This window comes from Narcine bancroftii, chromosome 5 (assembly GCF_036971445.1).
Source record: "Narcine bancroftii isolate sNarBan1 chromosome 5, sNarBan1.hap1, whole genome shotgun sequence".
Classification (NCBI taxonomy): Eukaryota; Metazoa; Chordata; class Chondrichthyes; order Torpediniformes; family Narcinidae; genus Narcine; species Narcine bancroftii.
This window is the reverse complement of record NC_091473.1, coordinates 180,196,748-180,217,282: the sequence shown is the minus strand read 5'-3', so window position 1 is coordinate 180,217,282 and position 20,535 is coordinate 180,196,748. Positions and strand designations below refer to the sequence as shown.

The 20,535-nt window shown below is 50.6% G+C and overlaps 1 protein-coding gene across 3 annotated transcripts; it reads left to right on the top strand.

Annotated features, from left to right (window-relative positions):
- Positions 1–2,335: 2,335 nt before the first annotated feature.
- Positions 2,336–19,316, top strand: LOC138764258 (uncharacterized). 3 transcript variants are annotated; one of them, XM_069939923.1, is made up of 6 exons: positions 2,336–2,422; positions 4,584–4,719; positions 5,214–5,375; positions 16,797–16,893; positions 17,830–18,001; positions 18,893–19,316. In XM_069939923.1, exons 2-6 carry the CDS (start codon positions 4,662–4,664, stop codon positions 19,160–19,162), a joined length of 759 nt encoding a protein of 252 aa, XP_069796024.1. In that variant the 5' UTR covers positions 2,336–2,422; positions 4,584–4,661; the 3' UTR covers positions 19,163–19,316. The 3 variants fall into 3 exon arrangements, with proteins under 3 accessions (XP_069796024.1, XP_069796026.1, XP_069796025.1); XM_069939925.1 differs by lacking the exon at positions 2,336–2,422 and adding an exon at positions 2,495–2,563; XM_069939924.1 differs by lacking the exon at positions 2,336–2,422 and adding an exon at positions 2,519–2,601.
- The last annotated feature ends 1,219 nt before the right edge of the window (positions 19,317–20,535 follow it).

Here is a 20,535-nt window from a genome sequence, read left to right as displayed (position 1 = left end):
GATTCTTTTTTTTTCCCAAATATAAGATATTTTAGAGTCAATATTGTCAAAAAAGGATTTTGGAATCAAAACTGGGACTGCTTGAAATAAATACCAAAATTTAGGGAAAATTATTATTTTAATAGCATTAATACAACTTATTAAAGATAAAGAAAATGCAGGCCATTTGGAAAGAGATTGTTTCACTTAATCTTTCAAAGGAAGGAAGGTAAATTTATATCAATCTTTAATTGTTTTGGTAATTTTAAGATCGGGAAAAAGGTCTTTAACTGCTCTAAAAGGTGTGTGGCTATAAATAGGTAACTGCATGTTTATTGGGAATAACTTGCTCTTTTAAAATTTATATCCAGAGAAGCGACCAAATTGGGAAAGACCACATTGGCAAAATTGATGTGTCATGATCTGAAATATATACAAAAGGATCATCTGCAGAAAATTGGACATTGTGAATTCCATTTCGTCTAGTAATTCCCCGAATCCCCCTCAGAATTTTAAAGACCTGTTCCTGGTGATATCTCAGGGCGTTCATGGTGGTTTTGCTAATCACATATTTACAATAGGAGCTCAGACACCCTGGAGCATTCACACACCTTCCATGGAATGCAGACACACACACCCTTCTGTTACCACCATGTCCGTGTGGTTCTCGCCACACCCCAGCTAGGCCACACGTTTCAGGGAAGAGACTCCACAGAGATCTGAGGGATCCTTGTCCACACATAGGGTAGTGGGTCAATGGGACAGGGAAGACGGAGCAGTAGGGATGGGTTCTCCCTCACGCGCAGACACACACACAACATACTCACCACACAAGCACTCGCGCACGCACACATCTTCACTATCTCAATCCTTGTTCTGCCTGACAAAGAACTTAGTTTAAGTTCTTCCACAAGTAATCCAGCCAGTCAACTCTAATTTTCACACAACTGGGAAGAGCAGATGGACAGGATAGGGAGTTACGGTGAAAGATCAGTTAGTAAAGAGCAAGGGCAGTGCAAGAGTGTTTGGGGTGGGGTTCATTCAGGGTCCTGCTGGCAGTTGGACCACGATCTGCCAACTCACAATCCTCCTTCAAACAGAGATGAGGGAGGGTGTCTGGTGGGGCTCGGGGTGGAGATGGGTGGTTCAGCATCACAGTTGCTTCTCCCATTCAGCGGGAGGTATAGGCGGAGCAGACGGAGGGGGAAGGGAGGTTTATGTGGGAGGTGAACACGGAGTAGGGGGAGGGAGTTGCAGATGGAGTGAATGGAGGGGGAGGGAGGTTTACGTGGGAGATGTAGACGGAATGGATGGAGGGAGGTTTCGGCGGGAGGTGCAGAAGGAGTGGATCGAGGCGTTGTCTGACCACCCTATCTAAACCCCTCAGAATCTTGTAGACCTCAAATCTCCTCTCATCCCTCTTCGCTCCAGAAAAAAAAGTCCCAGCTCTGCAAACCTTGCCTCATGAGACTCATTCTCCAATCCAGGCAACATCCTCTACCCCCTCTCCATAACTGCCACATCCTTCCTGTAATGAAGCAACCAGAGCTGAACACAATACTCTGCGTGTGGTCTCACCAGAGATTTGTAGAGCTGCCACATCATCCGAACTCAATCCCCCGACGAATGAAGCCCAGTGACCGATTGGCCTTCTGAGTTCCCCTATCAACCTGCGTGGTGACCTTGAGAGTTCCAGGGGTTTGGACCCCAAGGTCCCTCTGTTCTTTCACACAGTTAAGAATCCTCCTGTGTACCAGACTCGACCTTCAAGTTCGACCTTCCAGAATGCATCACCTTACACTGGATTGTTGGGTAGGTTTACATACAGTATATACTCGTGTAAAAGTCAAACATTCTAGACCATTTTTAATGTTAAGTTTATTGGCCTACTATTACATAGATGCTACTTTTGAGGGGCTGAAATTCACCCTGGAATCCATAATGCCATAGCAGAGGTGTGGTGGAAAGTGAGCTGACCGACTGCGTTACGGTCTGGTACGGGGACACTGAGACTAATACCCTGCCAAAGGTAGTGGACACAGCCCAGGACATCTCAGGCAAAACCCTCCCCACCATCTACAGGGAAAGCTGCCATCGGAGAGCAGCAGCGACCATCAAGGATGCACACCACCCAGTACATGCTCTGTCCTCACTGCTGCCATCAGGAAAGAGATGTAGGGGCCACAAGACTCGCTCCATCAAGTTCAGGAACAGCTACTACCCCCTCCACCATCAGACCCCTCAACAACAAACTCAATCAGGTACTCATTTATGGACTTGTGCACTTTATTGATTTATTCCTCTCTGTATTGCGCAGTCAGTTTGTTTACATTTCTTGACCTGTTTACACCTACACTGTGTACAGTTTTTCTTGCTCTACCAATAAGTGGTAATTCTGCTGCGTCTGCAGGAAAGAGAATCTCAGAGTTGTGTGTGATGTCAGGTATGTTCTCTGACAATAAATCTGAAATCTGATGGGAGTCTTTGCATCACACATCCCACCATGGGAAAGGTCAAGACTGCATTACCTATCTGAATCGTCCAAAGTGTTAGGAGCTCCAATGGACGGGAAGCTGAGGCCAAGGTGGGAGCCCACTTTCAAGGCGTCAGTGGCTCCGACAGGTGGGCAGTACAGTTAACGCTGCACATTTACAGCGTCAGCAATTGGGAGCAGGGTTCAAATCCTGTACTGTCTGTGAGAAGTTTACACATTCTCCCCATATCTGTGTGGGGGCTCTGAGAGAGGGAGGGGAGAAGAGAGAGAGAGAGGGAGAAGGCAGGGAGAGAGGGGGAGAGAATGGGAGAGAGGGGAGAGAAGGCTCATGGAAGGGTCTGTTACCGTGGCATACATCTAAATTTAAATTGACAGGGATCGGTGCTGGGACCATTGTTGTTTGTCATCTATATCAATGATCTGGATGATAACGTGGTGAATTGGATCAGCAAGTTTGCAGATGACACTAAGATCGGAGACTTTGTGGGCAGTGAAGAAGTTTTCGAAACTTGCTCAGGGGTCTGGACCAGCTGAAAAAATGGGATGATAAATGGCAGATGGAGTTTAATGCAGACAAGTGTGAGGTGTGGCATTTTGGAAGGACAAACCAAGGCAGGTCATACACGGTAAACGGTTGGACAATTCCCTGAAAGTGGCGTCACAGGTGGACAGGGTCATAACGAGAGCTTTTGGCACATTGGCCTTCATAAATCAAAGTATTGAGTCCAGGAGCTGGGATATTATGGTAAAGTTGTATAAGACATTGGTGAGGCTATATTTAGAAAGAGTGCAGAGAAGATTTACTAGGATGTTGCCCGGACTTTAGGAACCAAGTTACAGGGAAAGAGTAAACGGGTCAGAATTTATTCCCTGGAGCGTAGAAGAATGAGGGGAGATTTACAAGATTATGAGGGGGAGAGACAGAGTAAATATGAGTAGGCTCTTCCCACCAAGGAGAGATAAATATGAGAGGACGTGGCTTTAGGGTGAAAGGAGAAAGGTTTAGTGGGAACATGAGAGGGAACCTCTTCACTCAGAGAGTGGTGGGGCTGTTGAATGAACTGCCGTCTGATGTGGTAAATGTGGGCTCACTCGAGTTTTAAGAATAAATTGGATAGACACGTGGATGTGAGAGGTCTGGAGGGTTATGGAATGGGTGCAGGTCTAGTGGAATGATGTATTTGGCACAGACTAAAAAGGCCAAATGGCTTGTTTTCTGTTTTGTGGTTCTATGGAAAATATCAGATTTATTGGCCAAGAGATCAACTTTTACATGAGTATGCACAGTGGGTCAGCACAAGATTGTGGCCCTAATGGCCTGTACTGCACTGTGATGTTCTCTTCACTTCACAGCTCTGTCTTGAGACAGGGAGAGCCCCCACCTGCCAGGGACACCTCCGGGATTTAGTAACAGGGAATAGGCAGACAAGGTGTGGCTGGGACTGGGTGGGACGACCATTGGTGACGGGGGATGTGGACCAGGCTCACGATGCCTCTCCCACCACTAATGAGGGTTGAGCAGGGTACATTAAGGAGCTCCCCGTGGTTTCGTCCCGAGAAGGTTTGCCTGCTGCCTCACAGAAAGTTGATCACCCAAGGACGAGTTGACGTTGAAGGAGATTTGGACAGGTATGTGGATGGGAGGGGTGAGGAGGGAGATGGACTGGGTGCAGGTCAATGGGATGAGGCAGGATGAAAGTTCAGCATGGACTAGAAGGGCCGAAGGTGCCGTCTCTGTGGTGTCACATTCTCTGGATCTGTGGTGAGGTCTTTCTGCAGGCTCCAGGTTCCCTGTTCCTGTGGGGATCTGGTGTGGGGTGGGGGGAGAACAAGGGTGTGAACCCCAATCTCTAGGCTGGAGCGGGGTGGTAGAGAGAGAGAGAAAGAGAGAAAGAGAGAGAGGGAGAGGGGAGAGAGGGAGGGTAAGATAGGTAGAAGGAGGGAGAGGCAGGACCTTCATATTGATGGGAGCCTTTCAGCGAGCCCCTTCTCCTAGAGCTCCTAGAGCTCCCATTACCCCAAACCCCAGGGCTATTTGGCACTTCCTGTGAAGGTTGGGGTTCCCGGACCCAAGACGACGGTGAATTAATCAAATGTTCACTCGGTGCAGGACAAGAGGGAGCGGGTCGAGCCTCTCCTCTGTTGGACGGGCTGCACGGCTGGGTGGTGCCGAACTGAAGAAACAGTGATGAGGCTTCTCTGTGTGTCGGTGTCCGTCCTGTTCATATCCCTGTGCGCGGTGACAGGTGGGTAGTCACCTGGGCTGGGGGACTTGGAGGGCGGGGGTGTAAGGAAGGGAGAGGGTGGAGGGGGAGGGAGGAAAGGAAGGGAGGAGGGGAGAGGGACGAGGGGAAGGGATGAGGGGAGGAACGAAGGGGAGGGAGGAGGAGGGAGGGAGGAAAGGAAGGGGAAGGGAGAGTGTGGGTGAGAGGGAAGAGGGAGGTGAGGAGGGAGGAAAGGAAGGGAGGAGGGAGGAGGGGATAGGGGAGGGGGAGGGAGGATGTGGAGGGAGGAGGGGAGATGGAAGGAGGGGTGATGAGGAGGAAGGGAGAGAGGGGTGATGAATAGGGGAGAGGGAGGAAGAGGGTGAGAGGGGAGGGAGGGAGGTTGGGGAGAGGGAAGGGAAGGAGAGGGTGTGAGGGGGAGGGGAAGAATGGAGAGCAGATGGAAGGGGAGTGAGGGGTGGGTCAGCAGATCGGAGACCAGACAGGGCTGACGACCCTCTCGCCCCTTTACCCAGACAGGGCAGGGAGCTCGGGGGTGAGGTCAGTGGCAAGACATGGGGTGGAGAGGACCTACATGTCGGAGTATTACAGCCTGAGTGAACGGCTGCGGAACTTCTGGGAGCGCTGGAGGGCGGCTGTGCGGGAATTCCTGTCTGATCTCAACCTCTCCAACTTTGGTGAGAAGCTCCGGTACGTCTGGAAGTTTCCTGGAGTGAATCACTCCCACACACCCTGTGCCCACCCCCCCATTTGCCTGCCCTGTCAAGAAATCTGCCTAGACATCTGCTTGCCCAGGCATCTCCATAGCCCAAACGTGCACAGTTCCTGGTCTCCGTATCCCACACCAGGAGCACCGTGCACAGTTCCTGGTCTCCGTATCCCACACTGGGAGCACCATGCACAGTTCCCGGTCTCCGTATCCCACACCAGGAGCATTGTGCACAGTTCTCTATCTCTGTATGCCACACTGGGTGCACCGTGCATAGTTCCCCATCTCCGTATCCCACACCGGGTGCACCGTGCACAGTTCCCTGTCTTCATACTGATGTACAAACCATTTCTCTCTGAACCCTCAGGGCTGACCTCCACTCCCTTCTCTTTCTAACCTCACCCTCTCCCCGGTGCCTTGCAGACAGTTTAACCAGCAGTTGCGGGATGCATTTCGGGACCTACTCTTCTCATGACTGGGGTGGAAATCTCCACCATTGTCCCTTAACCAGAGGTCGACTGGGGATCAGCATCATCAAGGACACTCCTGGCTTCCAGCCGCTCTGTGTGAACCAATAAGGCAGCAGCTCGAATAAATTGTGAAGTGACTGACACGTCTGTTCTGAATTATATATGTCCAGGTCACTCACACACACACACACACACACACACACACACACACACACACACACACACACACACACACACACACACACACACACACACACACACACACACACACACACACACACACACACACCTGGCCCATGTTGGAAGATCAGTTCTAATGGAGATGGAGGTGTACGGATATGACTATCCTGGTTGTGAGGGAGTGACAGGTCAGAACAGGCCAGCAGCTGCCATCATGAACCCACTTGGGAGTGGATGGGGGTGGTCTTGTGTCCCTGGGGTGGGATGGGGATGTGTTGGAGTGGGTAGAGGTGTTGTGTCTCTGGCATGGGACAGGGATGTGGGATCTTCCAATGCCAAATTGTTCTGCATTCCAACCGCCACTCCTCCTCTCCATCCCTTCTGTTCATCCCTCTCTCCTTACTTCCATCCCTCCTCCTACCTCTCTGCCCCTCCATACCCTTCACTTCCCTCTCCCTCCCCATCCCTCTCCTCATCTCTCCCTCCTACCACTTCCCACATTATAAACTCTCGGAGACCCCAGCACAGAAACAGGCCCTTTGGCCCATCTCCGTGCTGACCCCATTGTCTCTTGGAGCTCAGCCCATTTCCCTTTGTTGGGCTTGTGTCCAACAAACCCTTTTCCACCCACAGACCCTCCCAAATGTCCTTCATGCTGAGTTTTAAATGGTCTTAACTCTCATTTCCCTCTCGCTCCCACCCTTCATACTCTCTCTCCCTTCATCTTGCCCTTCCCCTTCTCTCCATCTCATCTGACCCCTTCCTTGTCCTCTCTCTCCCTCTCTCACCCCTTCTATCTCATCTGCTGCCCTCCTTCCTCCCTCATTCCCTCTCTCTCTATCTTGTCCCCTTTCCCCTGCTCTCTATCTGCCCTCCTTTCCTCTTTCATTCTCTCACTCCCTCCTCCCATATCTCTCACCGCTCTCTCTCTCCACCCCCTGTCCGTGACTTGCTCCCTCCCTTCCTCTGCTCTACGTTATTCTTCCCTCCTTTCCCCACACATCCACCCTCTCTGTCTCCCTCTGTCCCACCCACCGCAAGCATGCCTGGGAGGTCGAAGGTTAATCCCTGCTCTTCCCAGGGATCCAGGCTGATTAAAGGCTTTGTCTGGACTTGGGGTGGGGAGAGAGACTTTGATTTGCTGAAAGTATATCTAATTCATATCTGCTGAGAGCTCAAGGAAGGAACCATGCTTTCAGGATAACTCCCTTTCCAGAACATGTCATTACTTTTGTCCACGCTGTTTAAATGTGACTAGCAATTAGCTTTGAAGCAGGGGAGGGAACTGGTGACTCCTCTGTGCAGACTGGGAGGTTGCCTCCGTGAGCCCCCCAGCTCCGTCCACTGCAATAATGCGGATCTCCCAGTGCTCGTCCATACTGTTAGAAACAGAAGGACCTTCACAGAATTTGCTCGAGACAAAAATTGAGAACAAAGAACATTTATTATACAACAATGCAAAGTTGGGTGCTTTCCCCTTACCCTGAGAATACACACATACACTGGGGCTCACCCAACTTTTATACAGTGGATTTCAGTATAGAAGTACCCTCCCCCTTACATTCTTCTGCCTCCTGGATGAGTTTGGCATTAGGCAATCCTGTCTGCCTACGTGCTGTTTCTGTGAACTTGGAGGACCAGGGGGTATCCTGTCGGTGTCCCATCATGTCATTGTCCTTATTCACACCTTCCCGACTCTCAGGGCTTACTAACTTCTTATATACGGAACTTGCTAATTCTGTCTAAAAGGCTAGAAGACCCTTATCTTATTCAGACTAACTTTACTTCCTACATTCTATTATCTACCCTTATCCTATACATACTGGCTTTATTCATTACACATTATATCCATACTAGCTTTCTTCATCTCATATTTTCTTATTAGTTTTACTCATCTCTCACAATCCTCACTTTTCTTTTAGCTACGCTTCGTGAATTCTCAACTGGAATGTATTACTTGTAAACTTGGTCTTTTTCCCAGCGAGTCAGATCTGACGAGGGGTCCGTTGAATTAAATACTGCACACAAGTCTTTAGGCAGGGGAGCACCATAATGGCCAGAATAGCGAGTCCAGCTGCTATAAGGGCTGTGGGTATCAGACTCCAGTTACCAATAAAAAGTCTAGTCCATCCCACACCGGACCAAGGTTGCCAAGTCTGAATCAGGGCATGGGAAGATTTTCGAACTCCTGAAGAAGTGTCTTTAACCGCCTGACCGTTGTGAGCATTGTCATTAACCAGTCTTTCACAAACGCTGCCTTTAGCAGCCAACGAGTAATCGAGTGCCAGGCGGTTTTGTTGAACTGTGGCTCATATCTGTCGTCTTTCTTCAGCCCATAAATTCAGGGCCATCACTGTCTGTTCGGTGATGATCTCCAAGGCTGCCTGGAGTCTGATTAAACAATTTAAATGCCAAGCAGCTGTGGTGTTCTGGAGCAGCTTACGTCGTTTACAACTGGAACTCCCCTTACAGTGGTGGTTCTTAACATTCCAAATGTCTGTGTGACCCAAAGGATGATTTACAGGAGACCAAGTTGGGGAGGGGTCTTTCTTGTCACTTAACCTGTGAGTTGCAGCTTGTCTGCGAACATTAGCGTAAGTATCACTGAAGCTGTGAGTTGCAGCCTGTCTGTGAACATTAGCATATGTATTCACTCTATCTCTGCTAAATGTACAATCCTGACTAACATTCTGTCTGTCATTGTCCCACCATCTTCTTTGTGCTATCCCTTTAAAACTCCTCTTTTTAATACCTGTAGAAGCCAAATACAAATCAAATCTACTCCTCTAGAGCCGTTCTGTTCCCCTGGTCCATGGTGGGATCCTATATTAACCCATACTAAATAAGGTACCCCACTATGACTATACTCTATACCTGCGCCCTGTCTGCATTCTAAAGGTAAATAATTGTCACCTCTGCTGCCCCTATTCCAGGAGGATTTAATACATTGTGAGCAATTTGGTGATTTCCCAAAAATTGGGAACCAACAAGTAAACAAAACAGCAAATGGTAAAAACAACATTACAGCACTTTTTCCCGGCGTAGTGTAACTTTCAGATCAGAAGGATGAAGGACAGCACGCCAGGTGGAGGGTAGATTATCAATGTCTTTAGTCCGTGGATCAGCAGCTTGTTTAATTCGTTCTGTGTGAGTCCACCCCTTTTCTTTCGTTCGCACTGCAGTGTCTGTAATCAAAAGTACACAATAGGGGCCGTCCCAGACAGGTTTTAGTTGGTGATCTTGCCATGCTTTTACATATACCCAATCACCAGATTTAATAAAATGAATAGGATGCTCCAGGGGTGGGTTTGAGAGAGGCAGAAAGTCCCTTTAAATATTTGGATATGTACTGGTCGTTAGCCTCAGGGGTAGGGGTATTAAAAGGTGACATACAAGGTTCGAGTATACCATCTTTCACCAACTGGTCAATTACTGGCTGCAGCCCCTACCCTTTCCTTGCTGTCCCTCCACAACTTCTTTGACTGCCTGCATCAAAATCTTAGCCTTTCCTTTCTGTTTATCCTCAGACCTCCAGACCTCTGGACGCATGCCCTTTGTGCGATCTGTAAAAGCTGCGTTATTCCCTGTTCATGCCAATTCTCAGTCTTCTGCAATTTCCTTCTAATGTCTGGGGCTGAATTTGTAACGAAGCTCGTTAATACCAATTGTTCACCCGCTGGGGATTCTATATCCTGACCCCCATATTGCTGTATGGCCATACGCAATCTATTCAGAAATGCAGAGGGGGTCTCCTCGGGACCTTGGGGAACCTCAAATGCTTTCTTAAAATTCTGTCCCTTTGGAACAGATTCCTTGATTTCTTTTATCAGATTAACCCTATATTCCTCCATTATTGTGCGACCATTATTAGTATTCTTATCCCAATTTGGTTTTGTCAGGGGAATTTAAGTTCCCCAGGTATCGCCTCTGGTCCCCCTTGGTGTTCCCTATCCCAGACTCTAATCCCTGCCTGGCGAATCATTCCACGTTCATCCAAAGTGAACAGAGCCCTAAAGATCGATGTTAACTCATCCCATGTATATATATTTGGTCCCAAAAATTGATCTAATTGTTCGGCACATCCCTGAGGATCCTCTATCCGTACTAGTCAGGGGCACATTTACGAAACCGAGACCCCCTCCCATGGGAACTTCCCGTAAAGGTCTCATCCAGTTAATTTCTGGCTTATCCTCTCCTTTATAATGTCTAGATTCCTGCTCTCAAGGGAAATGAATCAAAGGGTTCTGCCCTTCCCTCCCGGAGGGTCTCACACTGTTTTGAATCAAAGTCTCCTCCCTCTCTTGTCAATTGAGGTGGTAATCTAGCACTTTGTGAACAGGTCATCATACCACCCCTACTTTCTTCTCCTTTCTTTAGCTGTGGGGGAAGAGGGGAAGGTGAAGAAGGGTAGAGCATAGGAGAGAGGGGAAAGATAGGAGCCGGCATAGGAGGAGCATAAGGTGGAGGAAGGGAATGTAACACATCCCATCCTTGTGTTTCAGGGACAAAAGGTTCCTCATCCTTCTTGTCCTTACATTCCTTTTCATTCAAAACCAGTTGATCAACCGATCCACTGACCCAGCAGGCTGCATATTCTCTGCTCTCAATATTATCTCTTTGATTTTGATAGAGCCAGATGTTCAATGCCTGACACATCCAATCCTCATCAGATCCGAACTTTGGCCAATATACCGAATTCCCTTTTATCGGGTTTTTAACTCATTCCAGACAGCAATACCTGACCATGGTCTGTTTGTCTTTCCCGTGGGTTCTCCCCGCACCCTAATCAGATAACATTAATTCTAACGGACTATGTTTAGGTATCTGATCTTCCCGTCCTTCTTCGGGACTGTTTCCCTTGCTACTCACACCTCCCATACTAACAGGTAAGTAAAATTCCTCTTACCGGGATCCAGTAGCTATTCCTTGCGCGCTTCCTTAACGTCCTCCCGTCGTTTGTTCTCAATGCCTCTTCTCGGATATCACTCGCTTCATCCACTGACCAGTCACCCGTCCGTGAGTCCAGCTGAATCAGCCGGGGTGCACCTACCCTCGTCGTCGGGCACTCTGTCAGTGGAGGGAGTGGGATCCCGGACGAGTCCCCATTTGTGAGAAACAGAAGGACCTTCACAGAATTTGCTCGAGATAAAAATTGAGAACAAAGAACATTTATTATACAACAATGCAAAGTTGGGTGCTTCCCCTTACCCTGGGAATACACACATACACTGGGGCTCACCCAACTTTTATACAGTTTATTTCAGTATAGAAGTACCCATCCCCTAACATTCTTCTGCCTCCTGGATGAGGCATTAGGCAATCCTGTCTACCTACGTGCTGTTTCTGTGAACTTGGAGGACCAGGGGGTATCCTGTCGGTGTCCCATCATGTCATTGTCCTTATTCACACCTTCCCAACCCTCAGAGCTTACTAACTTCTTACATACGGAACTTGCTAATTCTGTCTAAAAGGCTAGAAGACCTTATCTTATTCAGACTAACTTTACTTCCTACATTCTATTATCTACCCTTATCCTATTCATACTGGCTTTATTCATTACACATTATATCCATACTAGCTTCCTTCATCTCTCATATTTTCATATTAGTTTTACTCATCTCTCACAATTTCAATCCTGTGAGAAACAGAAGTACCTTCACAGATTTCGCTCGAGACAAAAATTGAGAACAAAGAACATTTATTGTATAACAGTGCAAAGTTGGGTGCTTCCCCTTACCCTGGGAATACACACATATACTGGGCCTCACCCAACTTTTATACAGTTCATTTCAGTGTAGAGGTACCCTCGCCCCCTTAACATTCTTGTGCCTCCTGGATTGGTTTGGCATTTGGTAATTCTGTCTGCCTATGCAGTTTCTTGAAACTTGAAAGACCATGGGGTATCCTGTCTGGGTCCCATCATGTCATTGACCTTATTCATGAATCTGCCTTTGTCCTTATTCACACATCTCAACCCCCAGGAACTTACTAATTCTATATTCTATTATACTTGAGTAACCCTTCCTCACACTCTTATCGGAATTCATCCCTACTCAGCACTTTCTTAACTTCCTCTTGTCTAGTCTATTATTCTTTATTTCATTCATACTAACTTTACTTCCTATATTCTATTATCTCTCACAATCCCCACCCCATTTCCTCGTTGACATATCTGTCCATGGCCTCGTACATGGCCAGACTGAGACCACCTTCAAACTGGAGGAACAACACCTCATCTTCCCTCTGGGCCCCTTCAACCAGATGGCATTAACTTCTCTGGTTTCCTATCTTCTTACCGCCTCCTTTCCCCATCTCTCTCTCTATCTCTCCCCCCCCCCCCCACCCCCCGGCTTCCCTTTTCCCACTATCTCCTTTCACAGAGCCAAAATCAATTCTCACCTTTCCTCTTATCATATATAATTCACACATTTTGTTGCTCTGGATCCCTCCCCCATTGTTCTGGGCCCCTCCCCCCATCCTTCCCCCTTTTCTCCCCACTGTTTCATTCTGACACCTGCCTGCTTTTTGCTTCTACAGCAAGAGCAGGGATGTGACATTGCGACTCTATAGGGCCCTGGTGAGGCCTTGAGTGGAGACTGGGAACAGTTTTGAGCACCTTATTTGGGAAAATATGTTGTTGTTGGGAGGATTTACCAGGATGAGGGTTAGTTCATGAGGAACGACTGTTGGCTCTTGGACTGAACTCGTCAGGGTCCAGAAGGATGAGGGGGGACCTCATGAGGGGCATTTCGGATCCTGAAAGGCCTGGACGGAGTCGATATGGCAAGGAGGTTCCTTGTGGTTGGGCAGTCTGGGACAAGAGAGGACACCCTCAGCCAGAGGGTCGCGAGTCTGTGGAATCTGTCGCCACAGGCGGCCGGGGAAGCGAGGTCGATGGGTGTATTTAAGGCAGAGATGAACAGGTCAGTCAGGGCATCAAGGATTATGGGGAGTGGGGCTGAGTGGGAAGGTGGATCAGCTCATGATGAGAACAGCGGGGCAGACTCAATGAGACGATGGGCCAACTTCTTGTGCTCTTGCAACGTTCCTGCTGAGGATGGATCATGACAAGGACCCTCGTATCTTTCTCTGCGCACTCGTAACAAATCCACGGTCTGCAGAGTTCAAGTCAAGTTTATTATAGAAGGATATTCCAGTGCAGTGCTCCTCAGTCCTGAACCCCCATGCCGTCTGGGCACAGAGTCCCAGAAGTCTTCCATCCTTCTGCCAGAGGTCCCCACCCGCAGTTTCAAACAACAGCCCCTTCCCCCTCAAATCTCCTCCCAACAGTGGACATACCTCCTTATCCTCCCCCTCTCCTGTCCCCTTGTAAACGGGCTGGAGAGAGGGGCTGAATGGCCCCCACTCCCATGCTAGTGTCTTTGGCTTGGCTTCGCGGACGAAGATTTATGGAGGGGGTAAAAAGTCCACGTCAGCTGCAGACTCGCTTGTGGCTGACAAGTCCGATGCGGGACAGGCAGACACAGGATGCAAAAACACCAAAATGCTGCAGGAACTCAGTTGGTCTTTTCAGCATCCGTAGGAGACAAAGATATGTTACCGACCTTTCGGGCCTGAGACATTCTTCAAGGAATAAGCAGAATGAATCCAAAGCAGGAAATCCCAGACAGTCTCTGAATTCAGAAGGCACTGGCTGGGGGAGGAATCCACACCAACAAAAGGTGTTCACATGGTCGTAGAGTTTGAGAGCAGCTGGGAGTGCAGGTGGGGAGCAGAGAGAGAGAGAGAGAGAGAGAGAGAGAGAGAGACTTTCACAGAGAGAACTTCTTCAGGGTAGGAACCCCTTGAAGAGATTTCGCAGTAGAATGATCGAACGAGTGAAAGAGGAGTCCAGACCATTGTTAATTGGATATGATGTGAGAGAAGATGAGAATGGATGGGGGGTGGGGGAGGGCGTAGTTTTTGGCTCCGTGAAGGGAGATTAAATAATGTAGATCTCCTGGTGGCCGCACATTTCAAATCCCCATCCCATTCCCACACCAACATGTCTGCCCATAGTCCCATGGCCTGGCTGAGACCACCTGCAAATCATTGGAACAAAACCTCGTCTTCCACCCTCCAACACCCTTCCCCTCCCTGTCTACCTGTCCCCACTCCCAGGGAACGATGTCCCTGTACCCTGGGGTCTCTCTGTTCTACCACACCCTTCCCCACCCCGTCTACCCGTGTCCCCACTCCCAGGGATCGATGTCCCTGTACCCCAGGGACTCTCTGTTCTACAACACCCTTCCCCACCTCGTCTAGTCGTGTCCCCACTCTCAGGGATCGATGTCCCTGTACCCTGGGGTCTCTCTGTTCTACAACACCCTTCCCCACCTCGTCTACCCGTGTCCCCACTCTCAGGGATCGATGTCCCTGTACCCTGGGGTCTCTCTGTTCTACAACACCCTTCCCCCCCGTCTACCCGTGTCCCCACTCTCAGGGATCGATGTCCCTGTACCCCGGGGACTCTCTGTTCTACCACACCCTTCCCCTCCCCGTCTACCTGTGTTCCCACTCCCAGGGAATGATGTCCCTGTACCCCGGGGTCACTCTGTTCTACAACACCCTTCCTCACCTCGTCTACCCGTGCCCCCACTCCCAGGGATCAATGTCCCTGTACCCCAGGGTCTCTCTGTTCTACAACACCCTTCCCCACTTCGTCTACCCGTGTCCCCACTCCCAGGGCTCGATGTCCCTGTACCCCGAGATCTCTGTTCTACAACACCCTTCCCCACCCCGTCTACCTGTGTCCCCACTCCCAGGGAATGATGTCCCCGTACCACGGGGTCTCTCTGTTCTACAACACTTTTTACCGTCCAATCTACCTATGTCCCCACTCTTAGGGAACGATGTCCCTGTACCCCGGGGCCTCTCTGTTCTACAACACCCTTCCCCGCCCCATCTACCTGTGCCCCCACTCTCAGGGATCGATGTCCCTGTACCCTGGGGTCTCTCTGTTCTACAACACCCTTCCCCACCACGTCTACCTGTGTCCCCACTCTCAGGGATCGATGTCCCTGTACCCCAGGGTCTCTCTGTTCTACAACACCCTTCCCCACCCCGTCTACCTGTGTCCCCACTCCCAGGGAACGATGTCCCTGTACCCGGAGTCTCTCTGTTCTACAACACCCTTCCCCGCCCCATCTACCTGTGTCCCCACTCTCAGGGATCGATGTCCCTGTACCCTGGGGTCTCTCTGTTCTACAACACTTTTTACCGTCCCATCTACCTGTGTCCCCACTCTCAGGGATCGATGTCCCTGTACCCCGGGATCTCTCTGTTCTACAACACTTTTTACCGTCCCATCTACCTGTGTCCCCACTCTCAGGGATCGATGTCCCTGTACCCTGGGGTCTCTCTGTTCTACAACACTTTTTACCATCCCATCTACCTGTCCCCACTCTCAGGGATCGATGTCTCTGTACCCCGGGGTCTCTCTGTTCTACAACACTTTTTACCGTCCCATCTACCTGTGTCCCCACTTCCAGGGAACGATGTGCCTGTACCCCGGGGTACCCCTGTTCAACAACTCCCTTTACTGCCCCGTTTACCTGTGTCTTCACTCTCAGGGAATGATGTCCCTGTACCCCGGGGTCTCTCTGTTTTCCAACACCCTTCCCCACCCCGTCTACCTGTGCCCCCACTCTCAGGGAACAATGTCCCTGTACCCCAGGGTCTCTCTGTTCTACAACACCCTTCCTCGCCCCATCTACCTGTGTTCCCACTCTCAGACGCAGAGCTCTTGATCCAAATCCACGGCTCCCCATCTGAAAAGGGCAGTTCTGAAAATTACCACTGTCGCAGCAGGGATGTTAAATTCAGCATTCCACCCTATTGGCACACATCAGCACTTAGGAGAGAGACAGACAGAAAAATTCAAAGTCGAGGGCTTTAATTTACATCTTGGAGACTTGTAATTGAAATGATTACTGTTACAGCAACCCGAGTGGGTCTATATATAAAGGCTCAGCTGAGGATGGAGTGCAGAGCGGGGAGAAGGTGAGGGGAATTACCTCCTTCCAGGATCAGCTACACCAGGACCTCGGAACAGGTCAAGGGGAGGTTTAATTGGGGTGTCAGAGGATTGGACTAATGCATGACCTGTTCAGGGAAGATATTGGAGAGGAAGGAAGGCAGGGAGACAAATCTGTCGTCTGATGCCCCAGCACATCCGATGGGAACTAACACTGACCCCTCCCTCCTCACCACAGGGACCACTGCTCCTTGTGATTTTTATAAATGACTGGGATGAAGAGGTGGAAGGATGAGTCAGTAGGTTTGTGGACGACTCGAAGGTTGGAGGAGTTGTGAATGGAGCTGAAAATTGTTGTGGGTTACAATGGGGTACAGACAGGAAAGAGAGTTGGGCGGTGACCTGGCAGATGGAGTTCAGTCCGGATCAGTGTGAGGTGATGAATTTGGAAAGGACAAACCAGACGGCTGAGGACAGGGTTACTGGTCGATTACTTCAGAGGGGCCTTGGGGACCAAATCCATACATTGCTCAATGTTGCTGCACAATGAGGAGGGGGGAGGTGAGGGAGGGGGAGGTGAGAAAAAAGGGGATGGTGAGGAGGGAGGGGATGGGGAGGAGGGGTTAGGTGAGGAGGGAGGGATTGAATGGTGAGGAGGAAGGGAGGGGAAGTGAGGAGGGAAGGGGTAGTTTTCCCCACTCTCCGAGGTCCGTGTGGTTCAGTAACTGCCTGAAATTCCCCCTCCCCCCTTCTTCACCAACAGCACAGACAGTTGTCATCACCCAGAGAAAGGTTCGGAAACATGAAGATCACAATCCTCACCATCGGTGTCTGTCTCATCTCCCTGACCACACTTACGGGTGAGCCGGGCGATGGGGATGGAGGGAGGACAGAAGGAGGGGTGAGAGAAATGGGGGAGAGAGTGTGTGGAGAGGGGGAGAGGGGGGAGAGGAGAGAGAGGGAAAAAGAGGAAGAAAGAGAGAGAGAAGAGTGAGGGAGGGAGAGAGAGGAGAGAGACAGAGAGAGAACATGGAAGATAGAAATCTACAGCACAGATCAGGCCCTTTGGCCCTAGTGTTTGGCAGTCCTAGATCAGTAGAGTGAGAGAGGGGGAGAGAGAGAAACATGAGGGAGAAAGAAAAGGGAGAGGGAGAGATGGGAATGGAAGGGGAAAAGAGAGAGAGGGAGAGAGGCAAAGGAGAGACAGGGTTGGGGGAAGACAGAGAGAGAGAGGGTGAGGGATATTTCGAGGTGAGAAGGCAGAGAGAATGAGAGGCAAGGAAGAGAGATAAAGGCAGGAAAGGGGAAAGATAGAGTGGGAGAAGGAGCGGGAAGGCTGGGGTTGGGTGTATCTGATGGTATTACCCTCTCTCTGGCCCGGGGTGTGGGGGTTGGGGTGTATCTGACAATATTTCCCCCTCTTTGGCCTAGGGTGTGGGAGTTGGGGTGTATTTGATGGTATTACCCCATCTCTGGCCTAGGATGTGGGAGTTGGGGTGTATCTGACAGTATTGCCCCCTCTCTGGCCCAGGGTGTGGGATTTGGGGTGTATCTGACAGTATTACCCCCTCTCTTGCCCGGGGTGTGGGGGTTGGGGTGTATCTGACAGTATTGCCCCCTCTCTGGCCCAGGTTGTGGGATTTGGGGTGTATCTGACAGTATTACCCCCTCTCTTGCCCGGGGTGTGGGGGTTGGGGTGTATCTGACAGTATTGCCCCCTCTCCGGCCCTGAATGAGGGTGTTGTGGCTAGTGTGAGGTATGGAAGCTGTCAACCCCAGATTTTCTGATTGTGCAGGGAGTTCCCCCACTCTGGGGCAGGATGCAGGAAATGGAACGGTCACTGGGTCAATGGCAGACCGTTTCTTCGCCTTCCAGGAACAGGTCAGGAACTGGGCCAATCAGCTCGGTCAGAAAACACGGTCTGCCTTCCAGAAAATGCAGGTCCAAGAGATGAACAGGGTCATGAGGTGAGGTCTCCTTCCTCTCCCCCACCCTGGCACACGTCTTCACACCAACACCTGGGGGTCAGGACACACCCTCAGACCATCCTGTTCCATCCCTCCAAACTCCATTCAATTCCTCCTTCACAACCATCCCCTCCCTCCATTATCTCCACTCCCTCAATGGTCTCCCCTCTCCTTCAATGATCTCCCCCTCCATTATCTCCCCTTCCTCCATTATCTCCCCTCCTTCCATGATCTCCCCCTCCATTATCTCCCCTCCCTCCCATATCTCCCCTTCCTCATTATCTCCCCTCCCTTCATTATCTCCCCTCCCTCCATTATCTCCCCCTCATCTCCCCCTCCCTCCGTTATCTCCCCTTTATCTCCCCTGTTATTTCCCTCCCTCCATTATCTTCCCTCCTCACCTCCCTCTGTAATGTCCCCCTCCTCACCCTCTCCATCAGCCCCCTCTCCCATACCCTCTTCCACTCCTTCCTACTCCCTCCTTTACCAAAACCCTCCTCCTCTCCACATTCCTCCCCTCCCCATGCCCTCTGACCTTGTCTCCCCCACACCTCTCCACTCCCCTCCCTCCTCTCACTCTCTTCTCTTACCTCCCGCTCCCCCCAACTCCTTTCTCTCTCTCTCCCATTGTTTCTCCCACAATCTTCCTTCCTCCCACTCCCACTCCCAATCCCCATCTCTCTACACCCCACATCCCCTCCCTCTCTCTCTCTCTGTCCACATTCTGTCCAACCCTCTCTCCTTCCAATCTCCATCCCCTATCATTCCACAACGTTTTTCCACAAGATGACCACCCTGTGTTCTCACAAGCAGATCCCCAGGCAGAGAGGGGTCTCCTATCCAGTGCTCCCACCCTTATTGTCTCTCCTCTCCCTCCCCCTCTCTCCTCAGCTCCTGGTTCTCCAACCTCGGCAAACATTTTGGAGGGTACAGCAAGAAGGTGCAATGATGGTGGTGGAAGGGTCACGCGCACTCTCCCTACTCTACCCCCTCCCTGTGACTCACCCCCACCCTGTCCCCCACCTCCTTCCAGCCTCCCCCCGCCCTCCCCTCTCCCCTGCCCTCCTCCCCTCCCACCCGCCGCTTGTGGCCCAATTCCACCCCTGCCCCCCTGCACCTCCACAGCCCTGCATTGAGGGTGGGGCACCTCACCTCCCCTGACTCTCTCCTCCTTATTCGCCTCCCTCCACGGAGCCGCGGGAATCCCAGAAGATGGTCTGCTGGATCGGCTGCGTGGAACAGGAACCTGGACGGATCCCCTGCTGACAAACCATGGCCTTGCTGTTAAATAATAAAAAGACTTATTAACTGAGAATCTGTTTGCAGTTATTAGTCTGAGCCCTCTGGTCCAAACACATTTACAGCATTGGGTTCAGTTCTAATCACCGCTTCACAGGGAGGATGTGGAGGCTGTGGAGAGGGGGTAGAGGAGATTCACCAGGATGTTGCTTGGATTGGGGAAGATGTCTCATGAGTAAGGGACTTTTCTCTTTGGAGTGAAGAAGGATGAGAAGAGGGGCTTGTTCGGGGTGGGGGTGGTGCAGATGGTACTGATGGTGGGGTCGGATCTTGACCATGTCTGCTAGTCAAGGGAAAGTTGGGAGGGGGCGGCTGGGATGTGCTGTTTGATCAACCATGGTTGGTTCAGCTAGTGGCCCATTTGCAGTGGTCCCAACCATGGTTGGGACAGTGACAGTGTCTCTCCGCCCATCCTGCTACTATACGTAGGCATACTGGGGGTTCTCATGGAGGAGGTGGACCTTCTTGACCAGGGGGTCTTCTTTGTGTATCTTCGGAGTTGAACAGGTCCTGGGGTTGTCAACCAGACCAGTAGTGTTGTTCCCAATGCCGACCTCCTGGGAAAGGAGAATAACTTTTTGTGTGGGGTCACATTTGTTGCCGTACAGAGGAGGGACCAGGTGGCATGGAGTGCCTCTGGTAGGAATTCTTGCCACTCAGAGACGGGCAGCCCTTTTGACTTGAGGGCCAGGAGGACTGCCGTCTAAATGGTGCCATTCTCCCTTTCCACCTGGCCATTCCCTCGGGGGTTATAGCTGCTGGTCCTGCCCATGGCTATGCCTTTGGCCAGCAGGTTTTGGTGCACTCCTTGCTCATGAATGAGGACCCCCGGTCACTGTGGATGTAACTAGGGTATCTGAAGTGTGTGAAGAGGTTACTCAGGGGCTTAATAACAGTGGCTGTAGTCATATCTGGGCAGGGGACGGGAATTGTGAGCATTTGTCAACAATGTTGAGGAAATACACGGTCTGGTCCATGGAGGGGAGGGTGGGTCCTTGAAGTCCATAGTTAGATGTTGAAGGGGCGGGTGGGCCTTGATCAGGTGAGCTTTCTCTGGCCAGTAGAAGTTCAGGTCAGCTCCCTGATGTCCTCAGCAGAGAACAGGAGGTTGCGGGATCTCACAAAGTGATATAGTCTGGTGACAGAGACTGAGGCTGTTGTGAAGGGCTTAGAGAGATCTGCTTGCACATTGGCGCAGGTACCCTGGGACAGGGCATCAGGAGGTTCATTGAGTT